This window comes from Simochromis diagramma, unplaced genomic scaffold (assembly GCF_900408965.1).
Source record: "Simochromis diagramma unplaced genomic scaffold, fSimDia1.1 OVJJ01000426.1, whole genome shotgun sequence".
Classification (NCBI taxonomy): Eukaryota; Metazoa; Chordata; class Actinopteri; order Cichliformes; family Cichlidae; genus Simochromis; species Simochromis diagramma.
In genome coordinates, this window is record NW_024387170.1 from 2,561,191 (window position 1) to 2,581,380 (window position 20,190).

Below are 20,190 nucleotides of genomic sequence, written 5' to 3' on the forward strand. Positions count from 1 at the left end.
GACTGTTTTGCACCAGTGTCACGCAAAATACTGACAGGAACCCTCTTTTCTTCTCCCAATAATGAAACAAAACCTTCTGACACACAAGGCTTGAACTCTTTATCTACTTTATCACTTCGAATTACAGTCACACCTTCTAAGACATGAAGTTTGGTCTGTAGAAGGTTTATTGGGGAAGGAGATTTACCCTTCTCAGACTGTTCCTTTCTTTTGAGAACGGAACAAGCAGCAATGAGGTATCCCTGCTCATGGCAATAATAACATTCTCTATTTTCAGTGGATGCGGTGGTGGTACGACGGGTGTTCTTTGGAGACCTGTTTTTTGGGCTAACTGAACCTGGTGTGTTGTGAATAGGAGGTGTAAACACACTTTTGTGTGTCAGCGCAAACTCATCAGCCTGTACAGCAGGAGTGGCAAGGGTTGTAACCTTCTGTTCGTTTAAGTAGGTTATCGCTTTTTCTGGGAGTTGACTTTTGAACTCTTCTACAACAACACCAGCTCACACAAGTCATCTAAGGTTTTTACTTTGGTAGCGTGACACCATTTATCGAACTGAGTTTTCTTTTCTCTGGCAAACTCCACATAAGTCTGGGTGGCAGATTTTTTTCATATTCCTAAATTTTTGCCTATAAACCTCTGGCACAAGCTCGTATGCATGCAGGACAACGTCATAGTCCAAACTGTCCTCACGTGAAAGAGCTGTGCATACCTCTTGAGCTTTCCCCACCAATTTGCACTGAAGTAAAAGAGACCATACATTCTTTGGCCAGTGTAGTGCACCTGCAATGCGCTCAAACACTGTGAAATAAGAGTCTACCTCAGTTTCTCTAAATGCTGGGACTAATTTGATGTGCCTACTTACATCAAAGCTGTCTTCTGGCTTACGGGATGGTGACTGCGGAGGTGGTGACTGCGGGGATGGTGACTGCGGGGATGACCGAGGTGTAGGAGGACTGGCAGATACAGCGGCTCCCCTCTCTATCTCCAGAGCCCTCACCCTTAAGTGCATGGAAGCCATCCAACTGCTGCTTTTTTAACTCAACCTCCTTTATGCGCAGTGTTAACTGCAGCTCTTCCGCAGAAGGGCCAGTTTGATGAGGGAGATTTTTCAGTGGGGCAGGAATACCAGCAACAGCTCCCAGCTCAACTCCTTCCACAGGAGCTGGCTCACCAAACAACCCCCTTTCATGTAGTTTAACACAGAGGAGCTCTTTCAGCTCTTTTTTTTCTTTGCATTCAATGGCACAGTCACATCAAAGAAATTGGCAATAAGAATGAGGTCATCCTTTTTACATCTGTTCAACTTTTCCTCATTTGGACTTAAAGTGAAATCCTCCAATTTAAATTCCATACTAACACATACCCGCCCACACAAGATAAAACTGCCAACCAGAAAAACAGAGCCAACAAAGGACACTGGTAACCTACCCGCGACAATGGCAACAAACAAAGAACGAACAAGCTCACGCTCCAAGTCAACCCGACGAGACAAAAAAAAAGGATGGATGAGCCCCCCAATTCATGTTACGTTCTTAGTCTCGGCGTGCATTGAACGCAAAAAGAAATTGGTCCCACTCACGCACCACCCAAGAAAGAACACACACAGTAATATCTTTTAAAGTGCTAATGGGTGAATGCACAAGTTGTATAAAGCGCTATATAAGAACCAGTCCATTTATAAGAGTTAGACAGCACCAGGCCCTGACATGGTACACGCCTACTGGCTGAGGAAACTTGTGCAGACATAGAAGACAGCTACAAGTACATGGGGATCCCACAGGCTAGAAAGCTGCAAGCACCACGTACCTGCAGAGGGTCAGGCAAGTCCTGAGGAGTCAGCTGAACGGTAAGAACAAGATCTGGGCTATCAACACCTACGCCCTGCCCGTGATCAGGTACCCTGCTGGGATAATAAGCTGGCCAAAGGAGGTGATAGAAGCTACTGACATAAAGACCAGGAAGCTCCTGACTATGCATGGAGAGGTTTCACCCCAAGTCCAGCGTCCTGAGGCTGTACGCTAAGTGGAAGGAAGGAGGCTAGGGACTAGTGAGTGTCAGTACCACAGTCGAGGATAAGACAACGAACATCCACGAATACATTAGGAAGATCCCAAACAACGGGTGCTCAGTACTCAGGCAGCAGAAACCCAAGAAAGAGGAGGAACCATCATGGAAGGACAGGACCCTGCATGGTATGTACCACCAGCAGATAGAGGAAGGTGGCATCCATAAAGCCTACCAGTGGTTGGATAAAGTTGGACTGAAAGACAGCACAGAGGCACTAATCACGGCAGCACAAGAACAAGTGCTAATTACAAGATCCTTAGAGGGTGGAGTCTACAACACCAGGCAAGACCCCAGGTGCAGGCTGTGTAAAGATGCCCCTGAGACAATCCAGCACATAACAGCAGGGTGCAAGATGCTAGCAGGCAGGGCATACATGGAACGCCATAACCAAGTGGCCGGCATAGTGTACAGGACCAAGTGAGAAGAAACATCTGTGCCGAGTCCCGAGGTCCAAATGGGAGACGCGCACTAGGGTGGTGGAGAATGATCGAGCTAAGATCCTGTGGGACTTCCAGATACAGACGGACAAACTGGTGATGGCTAACCAACTGGACATAGTGGTAGACAAGCAGAAGAAGATGGCCGTAGTGATAAATGTAGCAATACCGAATGACAGCAATATCAGGAAGAAGGAACATAAGAAGCTTGAGAATTACTAAGAGCTCAGAGAAGAGCTAGAGAAGATGTGGAGGGTGAAGGTAACAGTGGTCCCAGTGGTAATGGGAGTGAGTTTCAGCTGCATCCACAAAGGAAGTGATTCACAGCAACCCAACAACCAGATACCATAGAAAGACTGTGGGCTGATAGTAAATGCATTAGAGAGTTACTTGGGCAGCTGGGGGCTAGAATGTCCAATTGTTAACGAGCTCTGCTGAAAGAGATGTGCAATGAGGAAATCGCTACCAATGTGGACAAAGCTTTACTCATGAGCAGAGTAGCATTATGGAATATGGATGGAATACATTGGTATTTTATTTGACTTTGTATCACTGATAAAAATGAGACATACATCACTGAAGCAAGTGGAATAAAAGAAGATACTGTGGCTTTAGTGCTAAGACAAAAATATATTTTGTCTAGTTTGTCCGCTATGTATAAGTATTTCTTTCCCTTTTTCCACAGAGAGCACTGGGAGAGTTCCCAGAGAAGGAGCTCCAGCTGCAGCAGGTGGATATTCAGGGTCAGGGAGTTTTAAAGAAGACTTCTGAGGAGGGGCAGGTCCATATTCTTGGAGACATGAAGCGCCTAAAAGACTCTTGGTTGGCCCTGTACGAAATGAGTCTGAATCTGCACAGGTACAAGAAAAGCACACAGCAGTTCCTTTTTTCAGCTTAGCTTAGTGTGTGGTACTATCACAGTGTGTGGTATTATCACAATACTGCTCCTAGCTTGTTTTCCTTTATCGCTCTGGCCTTGTGTCTATACCAAAAGGACACATCTTAGCAGCACTAGCTGCTGCTTGAGTCCTTCATAGACACATTTTTTAATTATAAATGTGTTTCAACAAACCCGTCCTATCAAGGCTGGCTGTTTGCAGAAATGGCTCTAAACCCTCAGTTTACCTAAAAGAGTACAAAGACAGCACGGTTATTTGTTTAGTAACTGATGACACCAGTGTCTGTAGCTTTTGTTTCTCCGTCTTAGCTGGATGTAGATGTCTACTCAAATATTTGCTGCTTATTTTTTGTTGTGTTTTTTGTTTCTTAATGCTCTAAATGCTTTCAGTGTCTTATATTAGATTTAGTCTCTCTAAACTACGAAAGACCGCCCCCGCTGCATAAATTTTGGGAAAAGGATGGCAAACAGTTAGGTTTGGCTCACTCTGACAGATCTGTTTCCTAAATGTTGTTTTTTAATATATATAAAAACAACCAAGAAATCAGGTTTTGTATTTAAAGTAGGCACTGAGGTTTGACATGAAAGTTTCTGTCCACTGGTACCACTGACGAGTTACGACAGCATGAAACCTGGATTTCTTTGTCTTTCAGGTTGTTGAACAGTTCCAAAGAGCAGAGAGAGTCTGACTTTGCCAAGACGTCTGGCTCTATGCATGCACTTGGAGGAAAGTCGGAGGCAATGATAGGGGGGGAGGAGGCATTAATGACTGGCCAGGAAGGGTGGAACCAGGGCCAAGGAGGTTACCACATATTGGCTGAACCAGATGTTGAAAATCCTATTTCATCAAGTAAAGTCAAGGGAAGTGCACTGACCTTCAAAACAGATGAAGTAGATTTCTCTGGCCACGAGCAGGGAGTCTCCAATGACAAGCCAATAGGAGGTAACAGCAGTGTCTTGGCAGAAGATGGAGAGGAAGCAGTATTATTTACACAGGCCAGCTATCCTCAGCCGCCAATGATTAGCTCTGGAGATGACAGCACAGAAGCAGGGGGATGCCTCATCTCAGGAGGAGGAGTGGGAGAGATCAGAAGACCCTCAGCCAAGAAAGCATCAGCAACACCAGTTCAATACTCAATGGTACTGTTGTGCAGGATTTTTTGGGCTGCTTTGTAAAATGTAAATAAAAACAGAAGTCAGTGATTTGCAGACCTCAGAAACCCATAGAAGACATATCAAACATCTGAAATGAGAAATTTTAAGAAAAGAACATTTTGAATTTGTTGCCCACAACACATCTCAAAGAAGTTGTGTGGCGTTCCTTTTTCTTTTACCAATAGTCCATATGCAACTGTTGAACTTGTGGGAGAGGAAAATTATCCCATTCTTGTCTCATAGAGGATTTTAGCTGCTCAGCAGTCCAGGGTCTTCCTCCTCCTCATATTTTATATTTCATTGTGCGCCAAATGTTTTGTTGATATAAGGTCATAGGTCCAGCTGCTAAAAATCTCAGGCAAGTTTGAATCTCATTGTCCTCAACCTTGAGGTCAGACGTCATGTTTTCTGAAGACCTTGTGAATTTAATAACTAATACCATAGGTGTGTCGACTACGATGCTGAGGGGTAGCGCTGGCGGTTGCCGGTATTTTTTGAGTTTCATGTTGCTGCCCTCACATTCAAAATATGCTAATATTTTTAATAAACATTTGACATGTCTTCTATGTTCTAAGGTGAATAAAATATAGGTTTCTGAGATCTACAAATCAATGAATTGTTTCAATTTTTTTTACATTTACTCTAAGGCCCAATATGCTGGGCAACAAAGACGCAACTTATACACTTTAAAATACTTTGGTAACATACTTTCATACTCTGGAACACTAAAACTGAGAGACTTTTTGGCAATCTGAAAATGCATTTTCTACATATAAAATAAGTTCAAGTTTGTGTGTTAATATAAAATAGATTTTTAAAATTTTATTAAATCACTAATCTGGGTTTAGATGGTTTTCATTTTTCACTTGGTGTTTTAACTAAGGTGTTTTAGTGTGCATGTAAATGTTTCATTACTTGTTTGGGGTTTTCCAGGGGAGCCAAGGACACCATGAATCCAGGAGGAAGGAGTTTGATTCTTGGCTGTTCAAACAGAATGAACTCCTCTCTGAGATTCTCAGCTCCAAAGGAGCAGCACACAGCGCCAAAGATGTCAGACTCAAGCAGGATACACTCAAGGTGAGCTTGTGAATGTGCAAACAGTCAGGACGTTTTTGTTGCAGAAAGATGCCAGGACAGGTGGTTAGGCTGGATTTAGCTCAGGCTACCCAAATTGAGGTCTTGCCCAATCAGAAGTTAAGGGAAATATTTTATGTGTGTTCAGCACTTTAAAAACATGTTCAAGCGTAAAATAAAATTGTCTATACTCTGTCATCATGGAAACCTCTTAAATAGGAGGGAGAAACTACGCTCTACACAGCCTCGTGTTAAATGAAGCACTGAAGCAAAAAAACTGATGAATTAATCGATGAATCCTTGTATTGTGATATTTTTGTTTAAGAAAAAAAAGATTTCTCTCATATCCATCTGAGATTTGCCCTAATTTGCATAATGTATGCCTGGCTGCAATTGTTTATTGTTATGGTGGGACTGTGAAGACACACACTGCAGTTATAGGTCTAAAATGCTAACATACATGTGTTTACACCTTTTACAACGTAGCCCATCAATCACAGACTATAATTTTACTGGTATGATGTTGGAAAAGGTAGCACAGACTGTTTGAGCTTCAGAACAAAATCTCTCTCTGATGCAGCACATCTAGCTAGACGGAGGATTTTGTCAACAAGAGAGAATGAAGCTGTTGGAAGGAGAACAGCAGGGCTTCATATCTAAATAATCTAGTTTAATAAACTCTCTGCAGACTGTAGATGTGTTGGTATCAGAAAACACATCTACAGTGGATTTTTCTGAATAACCAGTTCATTATTTATTGATTTTTTATTTATTTATTTTTTTTATTGTGACTATATTTTTGATACTTTGATTATTTGTTTTGAGAGCCGGTATCTCTGAAACTGTGCTGTAACACAGTGTTATTACACACACTATGTTGCAAATGTTGTTGTCAAAGACCAACTCGCAGTAGACTCATAGTGTTCATATTTTTCAGATGTCACATTTCTATTCAGATTTGTGGTGCTGTGTCCACATTCTTCACATGCTTCATTCAGTCAATATTGATTTTGCTGAAATTACCGTCATGTCTCCTGGTGATTGTCACAGCTCTATCACAGTAATGAGGCCCATTCAGAAACTTGCAAAAACTAGCAATCTAGTAATAAAAATTGGTCAGTGCAGAATGTTAACTTTTAGTGAAATGTTTTGCATTTTGAAAACATTCGGTCTGGATATTTGAATTTCTGGATGTTGTTTGTGTCAGTGCAGTCGGCAACAGCAGTAAATAAACCTCTTAAGATGTGCGTAACCTACTACACACGTCTGTTGTAAGAAGGCTTTCACAAGCGGAAGGGGTGAAAAGCTGGATAAGCATTTACGGTCCACCGCACAAACTATTCAGTGACAATCACGGTAAAGTTAACAATGAAGAAATAAGAGACATAGCTGAAAATTTTTAAATAAAGGTTAAAACAACTGCAGGTTAGTTCATGCAGCAGCGTCCTGCTTTAAGTACACAAGAAAATCCTCTCTGAAATGTTACTGAAGATAAAGAGCGTGCCTGGAAAACTGTGCATACAGAGAAGCTCAGTCCAGAGCAACGTACATGTCTACAGTCCCAACATCCAAATCTGCCTTCAGTCCTCAGTGACAGACCTCCAGCTTTAAAAACTGATGTGAGTACATGGATAGCCCAGCACACTGCAACTTCAGAATCAGACTTTATTAATCCCAGAGGGAAACTGAGTTGTCATAGCAACAAACGTCAAGCACTCATATAAAACGAAACGTAGAACCAGATATTGATAGATAAGTATTAAGAAGATTATTGAGATAGAGGAGTAAATATAAATATACTTATAAATATAAAAGGACAAGTATGTGTGCAAATTAGAGATGGACCGATCCGATATTACGTATCGGTATCGGTCCGATACTGACCTAAATTACTGGATCGGATATCGGAGAAAAATAAAAAATGTAATCCGATCCATTAAATATCACGAAAGCACCTCACAAAACTTGCAACACACTGTAACTCACCTCAGAACGTTAGCACGTCGGAGCAGTATGCATCACGTGATAGAGCGGCTGTGGCATGCGGGACCTGTCGGTGGTCTGGATAGCATTTGGAGCTTCGCTAGCAACCCGGCATTTCATCTCCGACAAAGTTATCCCGAGAGAAGTAAAGCAAGTGTGTAAGTCCATCTCTGAATGTTTGTAAAGCATTCCTGCGTTAAGCTTAACAAGCGACTGCCTCTTCTTGCTGCTACTTCAATCATGAAACTGCTTAATGATCAGCTAGATCGGCTTTTCTGTCGTGAGTCCGTGTCTCTTGTTTGCTTTTGGCCCACTTTGCACCAGAAAGAGGAAACCAGCGGCTGAACAACAGCAGCACGTTTAAGCTTGATAATCTGTTGTTAGAATTTATTTAATATTACTTTCTACTCCAGGATCTTTTTCTATGTAGCTGACGGCTGGTAACTGTGCAGGGGCGGATCTAGCAAAGTTTAGCCAGGGGGGCCGATAGGGCATTAACAGGGAAAAGGGGGCACAAAGACATACTTTTCTTTCTTATTCTCATTTAAAATGTCGAGCTTTTAATAAATAATTATCTGAATCTGACACCCAAAGTTTTAATTTGATGTAAAATGAATAGAAGTCCATTACTGTATATAGTAACTATTAAGTCTAATATACCCTAGTAAGATATAGTACTTTTTCCTTTGGGAAGGTACCATCTGTGCAGTCTGCAATTTTGTTGAAGAAAGATGTTGAATCTATTTAATATTTCTTGAAAAATAATTGATTTCTGTGCATTTTTTTTCACACTGCATCAAATTAAGGTTGATTACGTCGATTAAGCATCATGAGGTGGAGCATGAGGGGTGGTTCCCTATTTTTTATTTATTTATTTTTGTTGTTGCTGGGAGTTGGAACCCTATTAGTTAGGTTGCTTAATATTTCTGCTAAGTACTCTTTAAAATACCAGAATAGGGAGGATGGTGTAGGTTTAAGTTTATTAGATTGATCAGTATTGCTGAACTATGAAAAAAAAATTTTTGCATACAGGTATAACAGAATAGCTTTAGTGTAGTTGTTGTTTTAAACTTGAGTATGAACTTATACAAAATGCAACAAGATATTTAAAAAAAACCAGTTTTGTTGATTTAAAAAAACACTGTATCGGATTCATATCGGTATCGGCAGATATCCAAATTTATGATATCGGTATCGGACATAAAAAAGTGGTATTGTGCCATCTCTAGTGCAAATATATGTTGCGGTCTACAAAAGCGACAGGGTGCATTGAGGTGTGATTCATTCTGTTCCACATGTGTGGATCTGACCCAAGTGGATGAATTCAGCAGTCCGATAGCAGCGGGAAGGAATGACCTCCTGTAGCTCTCAGGCAGCCAGGTTGAAGGAACCTGTTGCTGAAACTGCTCTTCACATTGTCCAGTGTGTTATTATAATTTAATATTTCTTGCGCACCAGCGGGACTAACTCTGTACCTCCGCTCTGTACGCTGTCTCATCTCCATCAGCGATGACCCACCCATCGTTGGTGTACAGTCATAGGTGTACAGTAGGATGCAGAGAATACAGCCCTGCAGGGATCCGGTACCTTGTGACAGTGCAGGGAAAGGCAGGGGCCAAGTCTGATTGATTGAGGCTGATTGGTTATTATGGTAAATAATGTTGTCATTACAAAAAAAAGTTTTGTTTTCTAATGACTGCACATTATGCAGACTGAAACTGATATTAAGGTTCCAGTTGTTTCTCTTGAGAAGGTCTCATGGGTACAACACCGTACCCATGTGTAGCTCAGATGTTTTCCAGCCAGTGTTTGAAAATACAAAGAAGAGCCTTTCACATCAATGTTATTGTTTGTGTCAACACTCTTTTATGTCTGCATAGACATATCATAGTGTGTAAGGCTGTAATAAGGAACCTGATATGTAAATACACGAGTAGATTAGACCATGTAGAAAACAGTATAAGCCATGTCACAGGAAAAAAATGGAGTAACCATACTAGTTTCCTGCATCAGGGTGAATACCAGTCCTCCCACATTCTTTATCCATGCAAGAGTCAGAATCTTTACAGCATGTTTTCAAACTACATGACAAATGTTTCAAAGTACTGCACTCTCTGATACTGTGGGAAAGAATTCCACATGTCAGCAACAGTTTTGCCTGAAGACCCACATTTACCACAACAATGAAGCTCTAACAGAACCTCTGGTTCACCTTGAGCCAGACCTCGTGGTTTTTTTCATCTGCTGAGTGGCTGTGGTTTTAGAACTTTGTATAATCTTGCATAACAATTGTTCACGTGTCAAAGTGATTATTTTGCATAGTGATTGTAGTCAGATTTTTTTAATGATCAGCCTGCAGAGCAAGTTAAAAGACACTGTTATACTGACCTCTTGTGGTTAAAATTTGAGTTTTGTTGTTCTAAATCTTGCATTTCGCCTCAGAAGTAGCAATCCAAACACCAGGAAAAGCCTGTACTGTTTATTTTATTAAAACTAGTTCTGTGAGTCAAATCTGTGTCCTGTTGCAGTCTCTGAGAGCTGACCTGTCCTGGGGTCAGAAGCAGTTTCAGCTGTTGATCCAGGATAGCCAGAGCAGTGAGGCTGGTACTGGACCAAAAGAAGAGGCCGGCCTGGAGGACCTCCGCTACCGCTGGATGCTTTACAAGTCTAAGCTCAAGGATGTCGGAGATGTGAGGAACAGGATCAGTTCCAAGGTGAGAGGACAGCTGACTTCTGAACATTATAGAGACAAAACTAGCAGGAAACTATTTTTCTTGGCTTCTGCTGTAAGAATGAAAAAGTCTAATTGATGTGTATTGATGAGGCTTCACCTAGGTGGCTGTAGCTCAGGTGGTAGAGCAGGTCGCCTATTAATCAGAAGGTTAGTGGTACAATCCCCTGTCTGCTCTAGTCTGCATGCCAAATATGCTGATGCATCCATCAGCGTAAGAATGATTTGCAAGCGCCATACCATGGCAAGCCAGAAAGAGCAAAGAGGACCAGTAATGTGTTGTGAGCGCACTTGGGGCAAACTTATTACTCAGGTCTGCAAACCGAATCACACTCGACATATCTAGTTAACAAATTAGAAACATTTGCATGTTTGTGTTTTCCCTGTGATGGAATCTATGTGGATCTTATGGTAGTTAACTATGCATCCATCCATCCATCTTGTAAACAAAAACAAAGTATATTTCATATAACAGGAGAAAGGTGAGGTAAAAAGTAACAGACTGGTTTCTGCATACATACAGCAGGTATCCGGGGCCCAAATGTAGTTGTTTGATTTTAAACAATCTGTTATTGCTGTTCTTTGCTAGTCTCACATTTATTGCTGTCTTTATGATGGTTTCTTAACTTATGTGACATACAAGAGATTTGTCCCCTGACTTTTTCACTGGACTGTGTAATGATGTTAAAGTTATGCATTTTAACAACGTTCTCTAGGTATTGAGACACGGGTGTTTATGTAAAAACATTTATATAAATAAAAAAATATAATCCTAAAGGACACAGCGCACAGTCTGGTAAAACACTGTAAAATAACGGGCAGGTTTTTTTTTTTCTCTGCAGAGAGTCTCAGCCACACAGGAGGATGCAGCCATTGCAGCACCAGCTCGAAAGGTAAGAGCAGAGTTCAGATATGTTCAAATGACAACTACAAGCATCCTCGGTCAAAAAATATTTCTTTCACTTTAGTTACAGAGTTGGTTGAAGTCTTGGAAGATTAAAATATCACAGTCTGTGGACTACCTACTCCAGCTTGTACATGTAAATTGTTCTAAATAGATTTAACAACTGATTAAAATGAAAAATGTGATTATGAAGATTTGTTACTAAATCAAGAAAACAACATTTTTGTGCTGAAATAAAGTAACTGTTAAGGCTGGGGTAAAAAAAACAGTTCAGGTGAGCGCATCATGTGATATATTACTTGGTCACAAAAAGTTAACTGTCTTGATTTTGAATTTAGTTTGTTTTTGTTTGTTTTTCTAACATAAATCATTTCAAAAAAATGTTGTGAATATATGAAATATTTCAGGGATGTTTTTATTTTTGGCTTAGAGGTCATAGAAATCAGAAATGCCATTGTTAGAATATACTGTATTGAGAGTACTGTGCAAAGCTTTTGAGTAACCCACTTTTGTTTATATTTTGCAAGGATATTCACTAAAATATACATGAAAAAACAGCATATGTGGCAATATAAATGACCACCTTTATCCATCAACAAAGCCTGGACTCTCTTGGACAGCTACAATTTAAAAGAAAATTAAAGAAAAATTATTTAATCGTGCACAAACTTCCTGCAAAGGTGGAGATTTTCTCTGAGACTGGTAGAACTTAATTTTTCATTTAGGCTGTTTTGTTTTCTGGTTTGTTACTTGTTTAGGTTTCTTTCTGAATTATGATAATGGCCTATATTCTTTTCCGTTTAGTTGCAACTTAATATTTTTATTTGTTATAATTATTTAAAATCGTATATTGTGCAAAAGTCCATCCATCCATCTATCCTTCTCCTTCTGCCTATCTGGGGCTGGGTCGTGGGAGCAGCACCCTAAGCAGAGAAGCCCAGGCCAGCGTGAGATATAATCTGTCCAGTGTGTCCCGGGTCTGCCCGGGGCCTCCTCCCAGTGGGACATGCCCAGAACGCCTCACCAGGAGGCATCCTTGTCAGATGCCCGAACCATCTCTACTGTGATCTACCTCTCAATCTCCTGCTGCCTCACTTGTAAACAAAAACGGGGTATACTCTCTACTTTGGGCAGCAACTCGTCCCTACCCTTTTCTGGCTGAGGATCATGGCCTCAGACTTGCTGATTCACATTTCTGCCGCTTCACACTCAACGGGGAACCACTCCAGTGCGAGCTGGAGGTCACGACCCAATGAAGCCAACAGAACCACATCATCTGTGGAAAGCAGAGATGAAATCCTTAGACAATCCAAGACCATCCAGTTTTCATGACCATTGATTAATGATCATTGATTAGTGGTCAGTGGCCACTGATCAATAGAATAGACTAGAATAGAATAGCCCTTTATTGTCATTGTACATGTATAACGAAATTGTGGGTGCCCCAAACCAGCTCTGTTGGAATAAAATAAATAGTAGACAGCTGGAATAAATAGCAAATAGTAGAAATATATACAATCAAGAGGGATATATACAAAAGAGAGAGAGAAGCAGACATTAGAGAAAAGTTGCAAAGTGCTTGGAAGTAGTGCAAAGAACAGACTTAGTCCATGTGTGAGCGGCCAGAGTGATGGGGGTTACTCTTAACCATGGCTCAGATTTGTGAGGTGAATAGGCGGGGGTGGGGAGTCAGGGGATAGTGTTTAGTAACAGCCAAATAGCCCAGGGGAAGAAGCCGTTTGTGAGTCTGGAGGTGTGGGACCCGATTGACATGAGGTGTCAACCAGAGGGCAGCGGGTCAAACAGGTGGTGGGCAGGATGCAAGATGTCAACTGTAAAAGCCCTGGTTTTCCTGAGACAGGAGAATCATACAATGGCCTCCAGGGGTCAGCAGAGGGCAGTCTATGATTTTTTTTGGGGGGGGGGGTGCACTGTTAATTACCCTCTACACAGCCTTTGTGTTGTTAGTTATGGCCTCTGCATACCAAACACCCAGAGAGTAGGAGAAAACGCTCTCTACTGAGGATCGATAGAAGGCCAGCAGCAGCTTCTGGTCTAGGTTATTCTTCATCGTGACATGGAGGAAGTGCAGCTGCTGCTGGGCCTTTTTTACCAGGGCGTTGTTGTTGTGGGTCCAGGTGAGATTGGTGGAGTTGTGGGTGCCCAGAAACCTGATGGTGGAGACAAATTCCACTCGTTTTCCATTTATAATGAGAGTGGAGTGGACCTGTTTTTACCTCCTGAAGTCCATTGTGAGTTCTTTTGTGTTGAGGACATTCAGCTTCAGGTTATTTTCTGAGCACCAGCAGGACAAGGTCTCTTCATCTGCTCCGTACCCTCTCTCATCTCCATGAGAGATGAGCCCAACCACAGTGGTCACCGGCATATTTGTTGATATGACATTGGTTGGGTGGGTTGGTGTACAGTCATATGTGTACAGGGCATACAGTAGGAGTCTGAGAACGCAGCCCCGAAGTAGAACAGCCTGGTGAGGACTCCTGCCGGTTGGTCCGTGCTTCAACCACAGCTCCTGGGATGCTGTCAGGGCCAGCAGCTCTCCTGGGGTTCACTGCTCTCAGTCACCTCCTGACCTCATGCTTCTGGAGGGAGAAGGGGGAGACGGGGGGCAAGGGGAGTGGGGGTTGGGTGGTCTCAAATCAAGCAAAGAAGCTGTTTAGCTCCTGTGCAAGTTTGAGGCCCCTGTCGGGGGTTGGAGGGGGTCTGCTCTTTAGAGTTGGTGAGGGCTTGGCATTCAGGCCAAAGAGTTCAATGTTTGTTTCATCAGACCAGAGAATTTTGTTTCTCGTGCTTTGAGAGTCCTTCTGACAAATAGGCTGTCATATGTCTTTTACTGGGGAGTGGCTTAGCACTGGCAACAATACAGTCCTGGTTGGTGGAGTGCTACAACATTGTAAAGAAGAGTGGACCAAAAAAACGTCCAAATATCTTTTTTAACAGTAATAGCCACATATTGGAAAAGCCTTTCAGACAGCTGCAATGCTATTACATTTAATCAGTTGCAGTTATTGTCCTGAAGGAGCTGCTGTTATTTGAGGGTTGGTTTTTTTCCAGAAAGTTGAAAAAATGGTAACTAGTGACCATAATCTATACACTATTTTTCCATTGACAAATATTTCATTGAGTAAAAACCATAAAATGTGAATCTAAACACAACACAATGATGCCCGACACAAAACCATTGTGGCTCATTAGGCATTGTGCATATTCTCATAATCATCATCATTATCAAAGACTTCATTCCAGTTCATTAATGCGTTTTCTATCAATTTGTCCCTCAGCCATCTGTATGTATTGTTATTTGTAAAGTACACAGAGATCTGACGTGAGGAAGTACAACAATGGTGTAATTTGGGAAGTTTTATTTGTACTACACACCAATACAAAGCATCTTAAATATTTTTCTGCCTTTTTCCTGGTATTACACTGTGTAGACCTCAGTTTTGTTGTTTTCACATTGCCACCAGTGAGGCTGGTGATACAGTGTTCAGAAGGTGAAAGATGGATGTAGGCGGTAAACATGATTCACAGAATAACAAGTCTGAGAAAAAAGAGGCAGAGGCCTGAGCTGAGTCATTTTGCTCTGGTATGTGATGTTTCTGACTGTGTGACTGAGCTGTCTTCTGCTTTCTGCTTGCAATGGTGCAGATTTCCTTGTTGAACAGGTTTTCTCTTTTTAAGAGCTGATGAATGATCACAGAACCATATCATTGTTGTCATTCACGTTATAGATGCTAATAAAAACACTGTAGAGATGAATAAAACATGGTTTTGATTGCTGTGATATCGACTTTTTTTTTATATTGTTTTTGTTTATTTTTAACCAGGCATGATGACTGATGGTGCAGTGTTGTTATCAAGTATTGCTAGCAGCCTTGGGTAGCTTGGTTAGCAAGCAGTATTCATGAAGTGCAAATGTGCTGCCTAACAAAGTTGAAAAGAAAAAATATTAGAATTTCACCAAAATTTACGGGTAGACTTGGACATGCTGTTGCTCCATTACAGAGGCACCAGCAATGCAATTGCATGGGACATTGCTATTAGCAACTAGCTACAACTGCTTTTTTCAGTCAAAGTAACCCAACTTTAAGCTCTGAGAGTTCCAAATGGATTAATTAAGAATAGGCCAGAAGCATTATTTGTGCTGGGCTGCAAGCACACTTTTTAGTGCTGTATAGTTGGTCATTTTAACATGTATCAATTGGGATTCATTTGTTTGATTAACTATGTGTTCCAGTAACCCTGTATTACTTCTTCATCAGCAGAAACCTGGACTGCTGCAGCGGGTTTGTCGGTTGGCTCTTCCTCTGTGGCTCCTCTTCCTCGCTCTGCTGCTCCTGGCCTTCTTGCTGCCCCTCATGGATGAAGGCAATAGCTGCTCTCTCTCTAACAACTTTGCCCGATCCTTCAACATCATGCTCCGCTACGAAGGACCTCCACCCACATAGGAGATTTCCTGACAACAGAAAACTCTATGATGGGCTGTGGATTATGTAGGAAATGTTGACTTGATTACCTAAGACCCGGCATTCCCCTGTGATTGAAGATCATATGTAACTGTACTAGACCACAGAGCTGGTCTACCCAAACTTCAGATCAGTCTAAAGTCTGCAGTGCATATCTCTCTGTGACAGATCTAGTCTAAAAGAATAGTGCAACCTAGAGCATCGTGTGTATGCAAACAACATTTTGCATTCTGCACTGCATGGTTAAATGTCTTCTAAGGTTTTTTCACTATATGAAACCATGATCTCTTAACCATGTGTAAAACTGCCCATCACCATTAGAAGTATTAATTGGCACATCAGTCATTCTTAATCTTATCATTTACAGATGTGAAGTGTCTATGAAGACAGGAGAAAGCTTAACATCTATAAAATACAAGCCCTGACATGCTTTTGAGTTTGAGCTTGGGACTTTTAGATTAGTTCGATTCTTTTATTTTTATTTTTTTCATTTAGTATCATTTTTACCAGACTCACATAAATCTAATTTTCTTACTTTGAAAATTTGAGGAGACGTGGATCAGTGCTTGTTTACCATTTGATTGGAGACTGATTATCAGCTGACTAGAATTGTTTTAGTTTGACCATTTAAATCCACCAAAGAGAGATTTAGAAATTACAACATGATAAGCCAAAGTCACAGTTCATACATAGAATTGTTGAACAAGAAGGCTGAAACCAAAGACTATAGCAGCAATGCTAGACACGGTACTTTGGCATTTATACATTTTAAATGACAAATATCTTACCATATTTCCTCAAATAAACCCTTGTCGCAATTTAAAAGCTTTATTTCTAATGGTTGCCAAAGGTAGAGTCACAACAGGAATATTAAAGGCTCAAAGTAGAGCCGTTATAGTTAACAAAAAAAAAGCCCTGTAAACAAATTCGAGGTTTGTCCACTGAAGCTCCAGGACTTTTATCGTCACTTAGAACATTTTTATTATATTTGCAGACAGTCTGGGTTTTGTTTGTTTTTTTGTTTCAATATGCTTACTGTTTGCCTGTGTTTTGAAGTTGTGACATCATCAGTGCAGCTGACTACAGTTCCTGTGTTGATCATCATGCTGATGCTCTGCTCATCTACGTAAAGAGTAAAGGAGAAGCTCCTGGTGACTCTCTGATACCTGTCATGGCCACTTTTCACAGTAATGCATTCCCTTAATTTGTCATAAAAGCAGAATAGCTAAATGTGGTCACTGTTGGAGTAAATACAGTAGTTTGGATTAGACCGCCCTTGTATTCTGACTTCTGGGGAGGAACATGGACTCTTTAATACTGTCTTAAAAAGTCTCCAGGTCATGCTATGCTTATCTAGTTCCATTTGTCTTATCTGTTTCTTAGGACAGCATCTGAAATAACTGAGAATGAGAGGGAGCAGGCCATTGCAGTTGATCAAAGAAGTGGGCCTTGCTTGTAATAAAGAACAAAAGAGTCTATAGCTCAGTGCACTGATGATGTCAGAATAGAGTAAAATGTGCCAAAGGGTGGATGGGTATTCCTGTTGCCGGCCAAGTGTTCATGTTTAATGACGTATTGAGCTGGAAATCACTTCTCTCCTGATTTAGATTTTTATGTAATTTCTCAGAATTCATTTACATTTATCAAGTGGCAAGCACTGCTGAAGTGTGTAAAGTGTACATTCTAGTCCAACTTTTAACATATTTGACCTTTCTAAAAAATAGATGGTGAAACCTGACTAAACAGTAAAACTGTATACCCCTCTGACTTCAATAGAAAAGTCTTGATCTCAGTTCGTGATTTGTTACTTTATGTACTATCATATCAAGGTTACAACAAGAACCTGGTTACAATATGAGGCTCGCCGTGTGTACAGAGTCATCTAGTGTTTATAACATATTTTTGGTTATGAAACCTGAAAAAAAAAATGTGGGTCACATGCCACAAAGGCCTACTTTTTCTGGTATGCTATGAACCCAGTGTCACCCCTGACAATGTCAAGTTTGAACTTTCACTGTGGTTCACACTGGTTTATCAGTGGTGATTAAACAAAAGCAATGGACAGAATTTTTTATTTGTTTTGTTTTTTTCTTCTGTCACTTATTTGAGTGATCAACAATATATTTGCTTCACGTAGCAGCTTTACACAAAAATTAAGAAAATATGTACTACATAAAAGTAAAGGCATCCAGTTACAAAGCCTTAAAAATTGGATTGGCTGTATTTGGTACCACGCATACAGTATACGAGTTACATAGTAACACAACGCATACGTGTTTCTATCATGTGTGTTGCATTGTATGCTGAATCAAGAATAACTTGTGTGGGTATTGCTCCTTGCTGCACTGTTCTACTCAGTCCTATGATATGTATGCATGTATCCCTTTAGAAAAGCCTATGCAATGCCTGTCTCAAATCCCATAATCCAACCGTATGCATTTATTAATAATTTATGCAACATGTCCAATGACTTGCATCTCTTGAGCACAGCTGGTCTTTCAGCAACAGAGAGGGTAGAATATATGTTATGCAAACTTTCCTCAGATGGATGTATTCATTATGAAGATGCAGGTAAACTCTGACATGTAGGATTTACATATTGTTACATTATATAAAGAATAGTGAAGGAAGAAGTGCTTCATATTATTCGACAGTGCTTGTATTTAACCGGTTTTTTTATTCTGTTATTAAATATTTTGTGAGGAATCATTGTGTGGTTTGGTTGTGTTTTTTTTTGTTTGTTTGTTTTGTATTGGGTTGAATATTTGATTAATGCTACCAACAAAGTGCCTGTATTTTTCCACTGACGTGAAAATAAGAGGATTGGATAATTAGATGGGGTTTAATTTATACAGCGCCAAATCACAACAACAGTTGCATCAAGGCGTATTGTAAGCAGGCATGTGCAGAGGGGGGGGGCTAGAGGGGCTTGAGCACCCGCCCCTTTCCTGATGGGTGCCCAAGGTGCCCTTTTGTTGAGGCAACTTTTTTAAAAAAAATTTATTTATTTATTTATTTATTTTTATTTTTTTTTTTTTAAATGTGTGTGTGCGTGTGGAGTCCTGTCTGTGCCCCTCAACAATAATATTTAACTATTAATCACAGTTTTGCTAAATAAAAGGATCTGGCTTGCATCAGTCACATGATCACATTTAACCAATGATCGCCCTTGACGGCAGAACGCGCTGGTTACGAGCCGGGAACGAGCTCACAAAGAGCACGCGCATTTTTTTTCCGGTCCGGAGCTGTAGGAGAAACACAAGTTAACTCAGAGACACAGACTGATGCGACAAAACCAGTAAGTAGGTGTACAGCGTACACTGTAGTGTATAGCACCCAGGAGTATTCGCTTATTACGTACACGTTGGTAAGTTGTCTTGTTGCAACTGACGAACTGAAACAAACGAGCGTGCTGTGTGTGCAACAGCGTGACAAACATACCTGTCCTTTTATTAACTGCACATGTAGTGCTGGTCATAGCTGCTGGCTACCTGTGTAAGGCTGTCATGGGTCTGTAGCTCTGTCACCGTTTTTAGGGAACATATTTAGTTTTAAAGCAAGTTACAGGGCTTTTCCTGCCTTTCTGGAGGGATTATATTTCACTAAAAAACGATCTAATATGCATGTCCACATAATTATGCATTATTATAATTATAATATATTAAAAACACACGCTGTATTTTAAAGAACATACATTAAGAAGCAGATTATATTAGATTTATATTTTAAATAAGACAAAATTTGGATTTTACAGCAGTAAAATTATTGTATCTCTACAGTTTAAAAATGTAATAAGCTTTGCCCTGCACAGAGTGGATAGTGAAACAAATGGAATCATCATAATGACATTATTTCATATTTATTACTTCCCCCTCCTCATTGCTTTATTATTGTAGCTCTAGTAATAAATAATAATGTAAGGATTCTGGATCAGCACCATGATGCCCATAGTATATACAGTATTCTGAAGAAGGTCTAAAATGTCACTGTGTGTGCGTGCATGTGTGTGTTTTATTTAGATGGATTTTTAAAAAAAAATATTACTCATGATATAACATTGTCCAGACATGCCTGGTAAGGACATGAGGAGGAAACAGTAGGAGCTGTGTGAGGCTACTAAAGGCAGTGCTATAACATTTTTCTGTCATCATTTTATTTTAGATTAAGTGCAAGAGTTGTTAGGTGTGGATAATTAGATTATAGTTTATTGCAATAGCAAGTTGTGCCTTGTTCTCACATAGCAAGTGGAGAGTGATATATGAAATGATGGGATGTCAGCGGGATACGTCTCCTCGGAAGACGTATCCCACTGACACGTCTTCCGAGGAGGAAGCAGAGTCAGGGGATGAGGGGAATGACCCGCCAATTTCCGGGGGCGAGGTCACTGAGGCAGTTAAACAACTCCTTGGTGGCAGAGCCCCTGGTGTTGATGAGGTCCGCCCCGAGTTCCTGAAGG

General features: G+C 40.7%; 1 protein-coding gene across 3 annotated transcripts in view; it reads left to right on the forward strand.

Moving 5' to 3' along the window:
• Window positions 1-18,443, forward strand: part of syne3 (spectrin repeat containing, nuclear envelope family member 3) — a 57,028-nt gene extending 38,585 nt beyond the window's left edge. For 2 of the 3 annotated variants that reach the window (XM_040049136.1, XM_040049137.1), the window contains exons 13-18: window positions 3,191-3,363; window positions 4,057-4,543; window positions 5,492-5,635; window positions 10,144-10,329; window positions 11,189-11,239; window positions 15,531-18,443. In XM_040049136.1, coding sequence (XP_039905070.1) covers window positions 3,191-3,363; window positions 4,057-4,543; window positions 5,492-5,635; window positions 10,144-10,329; window positions 11,189-11,239; window positions 15,531-15,716 — 1,227 coding nt within the window. In that variant the 3' untranslated portion in view covers window positions 15,717-18,443. The remainder of the gene's footprint in view (window positions 1-3,190; window positions 3,364-4,056; window positions 4,544-5,491; window positions 5,636-10,143; window positions 10,330-11,188; window positions 11,240-15,530) is intronic. The other variant, XM_040049138.1, reaches the window with a different exon arrangement.
• Window positions 18,444-20,190: the final 1,747 nt, after the last annotated feature.